Here is a 12,035-nt window from a genome sequence, read left to right as displayed (position 1 = left end):
CTCGTGACCAAAACATAGTAAGAAATATAAATATAAATATTGGAAATTTATTCTTTGAAGAGGTGGAAAAATTCAAATATCTCGGAGAAACAGTAACAAAATATAAACGACGCTAGAGAGGAAATTAAACGCAGAATAAATGTGAGAAATGCCTGTTATTATTCGGTTGAGAAGCTTTAATCATCCAGTCTGCTCTCGAAAAAGCTGAAAGTTAGAATGTATAAAACAGTTATATTACCGGTTGTTCTGTATGGTTGCGAAACTTGGACTCTCACTTTGAGAGAGGAACAGAGGTTAAGGGTATTTGAGAACAAGGTACTTAGAAAAATATTTGGGGCTAAGAAGGATGAAGTTACAGGAGAATGGAGAAAGTTACACAACGCAGAACTGCAGGCATTGTATTCTTCACCTGACATAATTAGGAACACTAAATCCAGACGTTTGAGGTCGGCAGGGCATGTAGCATGTATGGGTAAATCCACAAATGATTATAGAGTGTTAGTTGGGAAGTAGGAAGGGAAAAACACTTTCGGGAAGGCTGAGAAGTAGATGGGAGGATAATATTAAAATGGATTTGAGGGAGGTGGGATATGGTGATAGAACCTGGATTAATCTTGCTCAGGATAGGGACCGATGGCGGGCTTATGTGAAGGCGACAATGAACCTCCGGGTTCTCTAAAAGCCATAAGTAAGTAATGGGAAAATTCGCTTATGTTTGTCATTTTATAACATAAGTTGGTGCTGAATATCATGTCATGTAGCCTATTATTTTGCGAATTCTCCATTAATTTCCAACGGCCATAGCTAGTAGGTTATATAATTCTTATTTTGTTTTATAGAGAATGTCACACATTCCTCGGATAGCCATAGGGGAACTCGGCTAATTCCGCAGTACGGGTAATTCCGCAGTAGTGCATATATGATTTTACTGCGGCTTTACAATAGCGTGAATGTAAGTTTTGAGAGGCTGTCAACAGGAGGCATGTCCTCTGCAGTACTACAGAAAAAATCAAGGATATTGGTCGACACCTCTGTCGGCAATACAGCGAAACATAGAAAGTTGACTCTTTTTCGTGTTTTGCTACACAGCTTGAAGAAAGTGACCATTGTTACATATAAATTGTTCCTTTTACGATGTTACTTTCATAATGTATTTCATAATTATTTACTACTGCAGAATTAGCCAAGTCCTATTGCGGTTTTATCCGCACTGTTGCGGAATTACCCGAGTTCTTTTTCAACTGTAATGTATGTACAACGAAATATATTTGCATTTTAATAGGTCTCTTTATCTCATTTGGTAATGAAAGGTTTCGTCCACGTCTACATACATTGATAATATTTTTCAATATACATTTTGATAAAAATATGATAGACTTACTACTTAATATTGCGGAATTAGCCGAGTCTCCCCTATCTGACCATTTTTATAATTAAATACCTTTAAGAGAAATTAAAATTATATAGTCTACTACAGTACAAGGCTAAATTAATGAACTTCCATTTTCACAATACATTACAGTAGCGTTACCATAGAGTGGGAAATAAATCCGTTTCAAAGCAGTTAGTTGGTGTCTTTCCCGGTAGTGATGAACGTGAAGTGTTAAATTAAAACGACTGCGAACCAGAGACGGAAACAATGAGTGAGAATGAAAGTGAAGCGAGAAAGAAGGCGTCATTTAAAGTGCGTATTACGTCTTCCAGTTCCGGTTAATAAAGCCTGTAAATCAGACAACGTAATGTAAGAGAATTCAATTTGGAGTGCAGCAGCTTACCTGTTCGCAAGCGCTACGACATGACCCCGTCGCCTTGGAGCAGCACGTCGCTTCTGAAAAGAAAAGAAACTTAATTAAAAGCTGTGAAGAAACGCTCTTACATTAATGTTCCCTTACCTTGCGCTACGAATTGAAAGCAGCTCTCTGACCGCCTCCATTTTATCCCCCTCACTATTTCAATTCAGCTGAATAAATGTACGAATACTTAAGGAGGGACTTACACCTTAAAGTACTTCTACGTACTGAAAACTTGGTAATATTCAATATTTTTTTTCTCGACAACGAATAAATCTGTAATCTTGAAATTTTATAAGCTGAATATACACTACTTTTACAATTTTACAGTATTACCAGATTTAGTAAAACTATTATTGTTACGGATTATTAGAAATACCAAATGACGCATGTAACTTTCCTTTATTTCAACGATTTCCCTGATAACCCAAATAGTTTTCAAGATAATGCGGTGGAAATTTGCGTAGAATTGTATTTTACACTTCTGAAAAAATCCACCTAGAACAATTGGTTTTAACATTTATAGTTTATTTTTTTACAAAATATTTCTTACTTAATAAAATTAATAAAAAATAACTTTACAATATAAATCAAAATAAATAATATTTTTAGTGAAGATATTTCAAAGTTTCAAGGTCATATTGTTTGTATGACATTCAGTAATAAATAGAAAAAGCACGTGTCTGGCCGCGATACCAGGTGGCGCGGGTTCGATTCCCGGTTGGACAAGTTACCTGGTTGAGGATTTTCGGGGTTTTCTCTCAACCCAATACGAGCAAATGCTGGGTAACTATAGGTGCTGGACCCCGGACTCATTTCACCAGCATTATCATCTTCATTTCATTCAGAAGCTAAAAAACCTCAGAAGTTGATAAAGCGTCGTAAAATAACCTACTAAAATAAAAACAAATAGAAAAAGCAATCTCTCAGAAATACTGAGATTTGTGGAAATTATCAGAGAAACGGCGTTTCAATGAGAAAATTGAGCTACCATTTTGAATTGCTAATTATCCGCAACGGTAACAGTTATACTAAATCTGAAAATAGTATACAGTTGTAGAAATGGCGCATACTGAGCATATGAAATTTCAAGGTTACAGAGTTATTCAGTGCTGAGAAAAAATATTGAATTTCAACACTTTTTAGTACTTTTTTAGTTAGTTATTTAACAACGCTGTATCAACTACGAGGTTATTTAGCGTCGATGAGATTGGTGATAGCGAGATGGTATTTGGCGAAATGAGGCCGAGGATTCGCCATAGATTACCTAGTATTCGCATTACGGTTGGGGAAAACCTCAGAAAAAACCCAACCAGGTAATCAGCCCAAGCGGGGATCGAAGCCGCGCCCGAGCGCAACTTCAGACCGGCAGGCAAGCGCCTTAACCGACTGAGCCATGCCGTTGGCTTTTTTAGTACTTAAAAGTACTGGAAAGTGTATGTTGTTGTTTAGTCAACTGTCCGAAGACAGGTCTGGACCCCACAAGTGACACCAGCAAGACATAACTTATGAGGCAACTAGGCCAGGAGATAATGGTGTAGGGTGGCCAATTCCTTTCCCCCTTCATTACATACATCGCTGACAAGATATGTGTTACACTAATCGGATTAAAGGTGTATATCCCCCCTTAATTTAAGGAGAAGAGTTTAAAGATAAGCTTTATAAACAAAGAGTGATTCAGAATTACACGTATTAATACAAACTTTGCGGCTAAAAAATCATACACATAATAACTTATGTCTGGAAATATCTGGTTTATGAATTATAATTTGTTATTGTTCCTTTAACCACCCCTGTTGCATGTCTTACATACACATCATGTCTGTAAGGAAGAGTATGATTCCATGGAGACGGAGACTAGACATTTAAAGGTCTCTCCGAACCTGGGTCAACAGAGAATAGGAGCCTCCAGTGAGACACCTACAGGGCAGAAAATTAACAAGGGACAACCATCCATGCTCGAGGCGGGATTCGAACCCATAAACCTTCGAACCGTGTCGACTACGGGGAGCGCGCCTTAGCCACATGGCCCGGCATGAGTTACAATCGAAAGATTAAATTCACCTACAGAAACAAAGATATATTTTACTTCAAACTGATGGAATACATTCACAAAAACACATAAGCAATGTAATACATCTTCAGTGCAATTTATTGTTTATGTACTCACGACATATTAAAAAAAAAAAGATCAACATGTCTTCTATGTGCTTCAACGGACGCTTGTACACGTCGGATCATGGCCAGATTCAATGAACTCAAATCAGCAGGTAGACTTGTGTTATTGATAACATCAACTGAACGGGGAAAATGATTGGAGCAACAAGTTGTTGCATTGTACCTCTAAACCCAAGCGTTGATTGTAATCTTTACATTGTAAGTCATAAACCAGTAATTCAAGGATATACTTTTTTTTTTTTTTTGCTTGTTTAGGTGTGAAGAATTCATACCAAAATTTGTACAAGTATACCGGAACTGTGGCTCAGTGCTAGCACTTAGCGCTTATAAGCTAAGCTAGGTGATCTGGGTTCATATTCCGCCCGATCCACCCTGAATTTATAACTTTGTTGGGCAAGTCCGTGGTCCAAGCAACACAGGGATTTTCTTCGGGTACTCCGGTTCCCATGCGACTTCACAACAATTCTCCGTCATCATTCATTACGTGTGTAATATAGCCTATACCTACCACCTGTGGTGCACTCTGCATACTCTCCGATGAAGTAAGTCAGTGGTATTCATTACGCGGCCCGTGGGTAGCATGCGCCTCTCAAAGATATTTATTGCGGCTCTTGAACTAATATTACTATTACTGATCTTTTTCAGAGAATTGTGTATTTATTTCTATAATAAAACAAATACACGTACCGGTATCTGTATTGTTTTTAAGGAAAGGTAGTGCTGTAATTTATTCGTTGAAAAGGTGGAAAAATTCAAATAACTTGGAGTAACAGTAACAAATATAAATGGCAGTCGAGAGGCAATTGAACGCAGAATAAATATGGGAAATGCTTGTTACTATTCGGGTGAGAAGCTTTTGTCATCCAGTTTGATTTCAAAAAACTGAAAGTTAGAATTTATAAAACAGTTATATTACCGGTTGTTCTGTATGGTTGTGAAACTTGGAACAGAGGTTAAATATTTTCGAGAATAAGGTGCTTAGGAAAATATTGGGACTAAGAGCGATAATGTTACAGGAGAATGCAGAAAGTTACACAACGCAAAATTGCACACATTGTATTCGTCACCTAATACAGTATCTACCAAAAAGTAATTGGGCACTGTTTTTGCCACTTTAGAACCTCGTGGTACCATCTCTTGTTGCTATAACAGCAGCCATCCTGTCAGGCATGCTCTCCACTAGTTTGTGTAGGATATCCACTGGAATGCGTCGCCATTCCTCTTGCAACATGGCACTCGGTTGGACAATGAAGTTGGCCCCATGTTTCGGCGGCTAATATGCAGTGGTATGCAGGCAATAATGTTCACTGGTTGGACTGGCCTGCACAGTCCTGATCTCAATCCCATTGAGCACCTTTGGGACGAATTGGACCGGCGATTGAGGTCTTGGGAGATGCGGCCAACTTCCATTGTCCAACTGAGTGCCATGTTGCAAGAGGAATGGCGACGCATTCCAGTGGATATCCTACACAAACTAGTGGAGAGCATGCCTGACTGGGTGGCTGCTGTTATAGCAACAAGAGTGGTACCACGAGGTTCTAAAGTGGCAAAAACAGAGCCCAATTACTTTTTGGTAGATAGTGTATAATTACTGTTCGCACTTCAGGAGATTCGAGCTATGAATGCGAGCTTTTCCCCCACTCTTATAATCAAGCCCCGACACGGAACCGGACGGCCAATAACTGAGCCTTCTTTGTACCAGCCGTTCATTGACTGAGCCTTGTTTGTCCCACTACCCCATCCACCTGCTCCTTCAAAGATGATGAGTTACTAGTTTACCCTCTCTTCTTACCCCGCGACAACTATACCCTCTCGCAGGGATCCTCTCGTGAAATTTGAACAGTAGGAACATTAAATCGAGACGTTTGAGGTGGACAGGTCACGTAGCACGTATAGGGGACTCCAGAAATACATATAGAGGTTAGTTGAGATCTGAGGGAAAAAGGCCTTTGGAGAGACCGAAATGTAGATGGGAGAATAATATTAAAATGGATTTGAGGGACGTGGGATATGATACTAGGGACTCGATTAATCTTGCTCAGGATAGAGACCGATGGAGGGCTTATGTGAGGGCGGCAATGAAACTTCGGGTTTTCTGAAAGCCATTTGTAGGTACGAGTTACTATTATTAATATATTAACATATTAACATACAGGGTGTTGGAAAGCTCCATACTCAAACTTCTAGGAATGGTAGAGAAGCCCAAAACCAAGATTTTTTGTTATATAACCATAGGTTGGAAAGCAATAGTTATGTCAGTCGCCACCTTCGAACGCAGACATTGCTGACAGACACTGAGAGTGTGGTAACCATTTAATATGGTGTTGGTGCCATTTTGTTTACAGGTATTGTTCAAACGTACTGCCTCCTGCTTCAATACATGATGTACAACGACGTGATAATGCATCTCTTTTACGTTGAAATACTCCATGTTGATGTTTTAAGTGATCGGCAGCTATAAGAATCCGAGCAACGAGGTTCTCCTCTAACACAATTGGCGTTTCATACACTAAACTCTTTAAATGTCCCCACACAAAAAAAAATCGATTGGGGTAAGGTCAGGAGAACGAGCAGGCCATGCAATGGGCCCACCCCGTCCAATCCAATGTTCACCGAATGTGCCACGTAAATGCTCTCGAACTTGAAGAGAGAAATGAGGGGTTGCACCATCATGCTGGTACCACATGCGACGCCGGATGTCAAGGTCAACTTCTTGGAGCAACTAAGGCTATGTGTACCGCAGGAGATGTAACAAAAAGAAAATCTTTGTTTTGGGCTCCTCTACCATCCCTAGAAATTTGAGTATGGAGTTTTGCAACATCCTGTATTAACATATATTATATTATCACATTATTTTATCATATTACAATTTTATCATTCTATCATCATCATCATCATCATCATCATCATCATCATCATCATGTTAATACAGACTCTGACCAGAGGAAAGTAAAGTGACCCCGACAGTTGAAAATAAGTTAACGAATTTTCTACTTACGTATCCTTGCAATACGGCCTATTCATAATATAAACTCACAAATCAATTATCACGACTTTACACGCTTAATGAATGTTCATCGTGCGAGGGCAGCCAACTGCAATGGAAACGAAAGACGAGCTTCCTTCAAGTCAAGATTTAACTGTTCTCTAGGAGCACCTTCCTTTTGAATACGATCCTCCCTTCTAATAATCCTATTCTAAACAGTTGAAAGTTATATTAAGACATAAATAATCGTCCCTAATGAGAAGCAGGAACAGAGCCTCCCCCTCACCTCCAATTCCATCGGTGTTGGACTAAAACGGCGATTCATTAGAATTCCTTGTAAACAGAAGTCCTCTCCCTACAACTGGAATTCGTAATCAACACGACATACATTCTTCACAGGACGTGTCTTGCATATTTATATCCCTTAAACTAATAATTAGTAACAAAATTATGCGATATATATAGAGACATTTGTTCCTTAATCCACATCCAAACACGATTTTGTTTATTCGCTTAATTTTACATCGCACATCATTAGGAACAAGCCTTTCCTTCTTTTTATTACAAAGAATTATGCATTGTTTGTTCCAACGGAACATTTTTCCAGCTTTACAACTCAAGTAACGCAATTAGCTTTATTAAAGTTTGTAAGCATTGCTCACTCATGAATAATGACTTTCACGTTATCTGCAATTCTAAATAAATATTACAGATGTGGACTGAATACAATGTGCGACTTTTAATGTTGAGGAAAGTTGTGTCTTACAGGAATGGTATTACTCGTACCATACACAATTCTTAAGGGGTTACGTACAGCTTACAGCAGTAACATTTTGGAAATATTCAACATCTTTTTCCTCCATTACTGTATCTTGTGCAATCATGGAAATTAGATGTGTAAAAACTGTCCTCCTGTTGTATGAAAAAAAAATATTTTTACGATTAAAAAAATTATATATATATATATATATTCAAAATTCAAAATGGTGGCAGTTCACTGTGTAGTGATGAAGCGTTCATTGCCGCCCTCACATAAGCCCGCCATAGGTCCCTAACCTGAACAAGATTAATCCAGTCCCTACCATCATATCCCACCTCCCTCAAATCCATTTTAATAATATCCTCCCATCTACGTCTCGGCCTCCCCAAAGGTCTTATTCCCTCCGGCCTTCCAACTAACACTCTATATGCATTTCTGGATTCGCCCATATGTGCCACATGCCCTGCCCATCTCAAACGTCTGGATTTAATATTCCTAATCATGTCAGGTAAAGAATACAATGCGTGCAGTTCTGCGTTGTGTAACTTCTCCATTTTTCTCCTGTAACTTCATCCCTCTTAGCCCCAAATATTTTCCTAACAACCTTTTTCTCAAACACCCTTAATCTCTGATCCTCTCTCAAAGTGAGAGTCCAAGTTTCACAACCATACATAACCGGTAATATAATTGTTTTATAAATTCTAACTTTCACATTTTTTGACACCAGACTAGAAGACAAAAGCTTCTCAACCTAATAATTACACGCATTTCCCATGTTTATTCTGCGTTTAATTTCCTCCCGAGTGTAATTTATATTTGTTACTGTTGCTCCAAGATATTTGAATTTTTCAACTTCTTCGAAGGATAAAGCTCCAATTTTTATAGTTTCATTTCGTACAATATGCTGTCACGAGACATAATCATATACTTTGTCTTTTCAGAATTTACTTCCAAACCTATTGCTTTACTTGTTTCAAGTAGAATTTCCGTGTTTTCCCTAATCGTTTGTGGATTTTGTCCTAACATATTCACGTCATCCGCATAGATAAGTAGCTGATAATAATAATAATAATAATAATAATAATAATAATAATAATAATAATAATAATAATAACTAAAGAAAATCGTTAAAATCTTACAAAAAACCAAACTTAGAAACTCACAATTACTTATGAGACGACCTAATAGACAGATGCGAAATCAATAAAAATACGCATTTGCATAAACGTCAGCAGTCTATCGATATGCAATCATTCTTGGAACGGAAACGCGTGTTAAACCTCAATATCAAGAACAATTTTATGGAATCCGGTATAACCTTAATTTTATTGTTCATGTCAAATTTTGCATTTCCATTGCTTGTGTATTTTTACGATCCAGCAATGAAATATTTTAACCCAAAGCAAAACAGTTTCAAAACAACACGTTTCTGTAACTCGTAAATATTTTACAACTTATGCTTCCTTTCAGTATATAGAAAACAAAGTCTTTGTCTTTTATTTAAACGTCATTAAAACTCCTGTGTAAACGCGTTAAGAGACTTGCAACTCCTTTGACTATGTAAAGTCAGTACACTCTCCTACAGACTTCAATCTCGTTCAGAAATAACACGACGATCGGTTTGCACACAACAGTCGAGTCCTTAAACAGTAATGAGCTTTGAGAACTATTCAGAATGGTACAAGCATTTCGTGAGCGCTGACGTACGGAAATAGCTGCCAGAAACAATTGACGATAGACCGTAATACTCTGGGCAGTGATTTCATTGAAGCTGGAGAAGCAGTTTTCACGGGCGTGCACGGATCATTATCTCTAGCAAACACATTAGCTGAGCTTGTCCGTGTCAATCAACTGACGTGGCTTACAACCACAACTCCCTCCTAAGTAACACCTGGAAGCAGCTCTGGTACCTATCGTGTATTCTCGTGTATTCTTTCAGATCCTCCACTCACTTGGGAAAATGAATACCTCGTAACTAGACAAAGGATTTATACGCACTAAAAACTGCCAAAATATGAATGCAACTATGCACTAGAAACTGCCAAAATATGAACGCAACTATGCACTAAAAATTGCCAAAATATGAATGCAACTATGCACTAGAAACTGCCAAAATATGAATGCCACTATGCACTTGAAACTGCCAAAATATGAATGCCACTATGCACTAGAAACTGCCAAAATATGAATGCAACTATGCACTAGAAACTGCCAAAATATGAATGCCACTATGCACTAGAAACTGCCAAAATATGAACGCAACTATGCACTAAAAATTGCCAAAATATGAATGCAACTATGCACTAAAAACTGCCAAAATATGCATACAACTATACACTAAAATTTCCAAAAATAAGCATGCAACTATGCACTAAAAACTGCCAAAATATGCAGACAACAACGCACTAAAAACTGACAAAATATGCATACAACTATACACTAAAATTTCCAAAAATATGCATGCAACTATACACTAAAAACTGCCAAAATATGCAGAGAACAATGCACTAAAAACTGCCAAAATATGCATACAACTATACACCAAAATTTCCAAAAATATGATTGCAACTATGCACTAAAATGCCAAAATATGCACACAACAACGCACTAAAAACTGCCAAAATATGCAAACAACAACGCACTAAAAACTGCCAAAATATGCATACAACTATACACTAAAATTTCCAAAAATATGCATGCAACTATGCACTAAAAACTGCCAAAATATGCACACAAATATACACTAAAGTTTCCAAAAATATGCATGCAACTATGCACTAAAAACTGCCAAAATAGGTCTTCTTCTTCTTCTTCTTCTTCACTCACATCACCTGTAGGCCAAAATATGCATACAACTATACACTAAAGTTTCCAAAAATATGCATGCAACTATGCACTAAAAACTGCCAAAATAGGTCTTCTTCTTCTTCTTCTTCACTCACATCACCTGTAGGCCAAAATATGCATACAACTATACACTAAAGTTTCCAAAAATATGCATGCATCTATGCACTAAAAACTGCCAAAATAGGTCTTCTTCTTCTTCTTCTTCTTCTTCACTCACATCACCTGTAGGCCAGTCCATTAAGGTTTCGAAGAACTCTATAAACTTCACTGGTATGTATGGTAAATGTGCTCCGATGTCTCTCAACTTTTGTAATTTAACAGGCACTTTTCCTGAAGTATAAGCCAGGCGTGTTGAAAAAACTGGTTGCGGATCAGCGAGACAGGACAGTTTGTATGTTTGGACCACTAACCCATCAATGAGATTTCTTGCTACAAGACAATCTTTAATACTGCTGTCATATGTAAAGTACATTAAAGAACTTATTATAAAATGGACTTTATCTTTTGGAACCTGTTTTCCTCTTTTTTCGTCAGAGATACAAGTTTTTTTTTGTAATACTGTTGCCACCAGTTCTTAAAAATCTAGGATTTCAGGTGTTTCAACTTCCTTCACTATAAACTCAGTGACTCAGAAGATATTATATATTATATTTCTTTTGTTTGCCCTTCATTCCCAATGTAAATAAAAAGATTCCAAGTCAAGACTCAGAATGTTTTTGTTTGCTCTACGATTATACTGCCTCGTGCATTCTGGTATAGAGACATAACTTAGAACGTTTATACATAGATAGTTGTATTTACCTTCAAAGACCGACTTCCCGCCATTAACTGAATTTCCTAAAATGATGACAGAATGTTTTAGTATTCTTTGATTCATATAACAGATTGATCAGTTTAATACACTTTCAAGATAATAACTATTATCAATTTCACTATGCTGCCATCTAGCAACTGCAAAAGAAGTCACTTTATAACACTGATGGAAATGCATGGAGTGATAGCTTGCAGTTGTACTTCCATCTAGCGGTCGTTATCAAAAATTTCATTTTTCGATAGTCGAGATCCTAGCGGATGTTCTATTTTGTAATACACGTATGTTGCCATTGTATAACATGGGAATGGCCAATCTGAGATATACATATGATCAGGACCTATTATTAATTTCTTTTTGCTTTTTTTAAGCAATTTTTAATTTATTTTTAATGTTTCACAACTGAGCATCTCCATAACCAATCCTTGAAGAATCACTGAACAGGAGCTTCAGTATCTGTCCAGCTACTTAATGTATATACAAATTATGTAATACTTACTTATTTGCAAATGGCTTTTAAGGATCCCGCAGGTTCATTGCAGCCCTCACATAAGCCCGCCATCGGTCCCTATCCTGTGCAAGAATAATCCAGTCTCTATCATCATATCCCACCTCCCTCAAATCCATTTTAATATTATTCTCCCGTCTACGTCTCGGCCTTCC

The 12,035-nt window shown here is 37.5% G+C and overlaps 1 protein-coding gene across 1 annotated transcript in view; it reads right to left on the bottom strand.

Annotated features, from left to right (window-relative positions):
• The window catches only part of Reck (Reversion-inducing-cysteine-rich protein with kazal motifs), a 675,928-nt gene that overhangs the window by 598,026 nt on the left and 65,867 nt on the right, over positions 1 to 12,035 (bottom strand). The window contains exon 2 of the mRNA XM_069849335.1: positions 1,776 to 1,828. Coding sequence (XP_069705436.1) covers positions 1,776 to 1,828 — 53 coding nt within the window. The remainder of the gene's footprint in view (positions 1 to 1,775; positions 1,829 to 12,035) is intronic.

The sequence above is a fragment of the Periplaneta americana genome, chromosome 16 (assembly GCF_040183065.1).
Source record: "Periplaneta americana isolate PAMFEO1 chromosome 16, P.americana_PAMFEO1_priV1, whole genome shotgun sequence".
Classification (NCBI taxonomy): Eukaryota; Metazoa; Arthropoda; class Insecta; order Blattodea; family Blattidae; genus Periplaneta; species Periplaneta americana.
The sequence above is the reverse complement of the archived record's forward strand: the minus strand, read 5'-3'. Positions and strand labels throughout refer to the sequence as shown.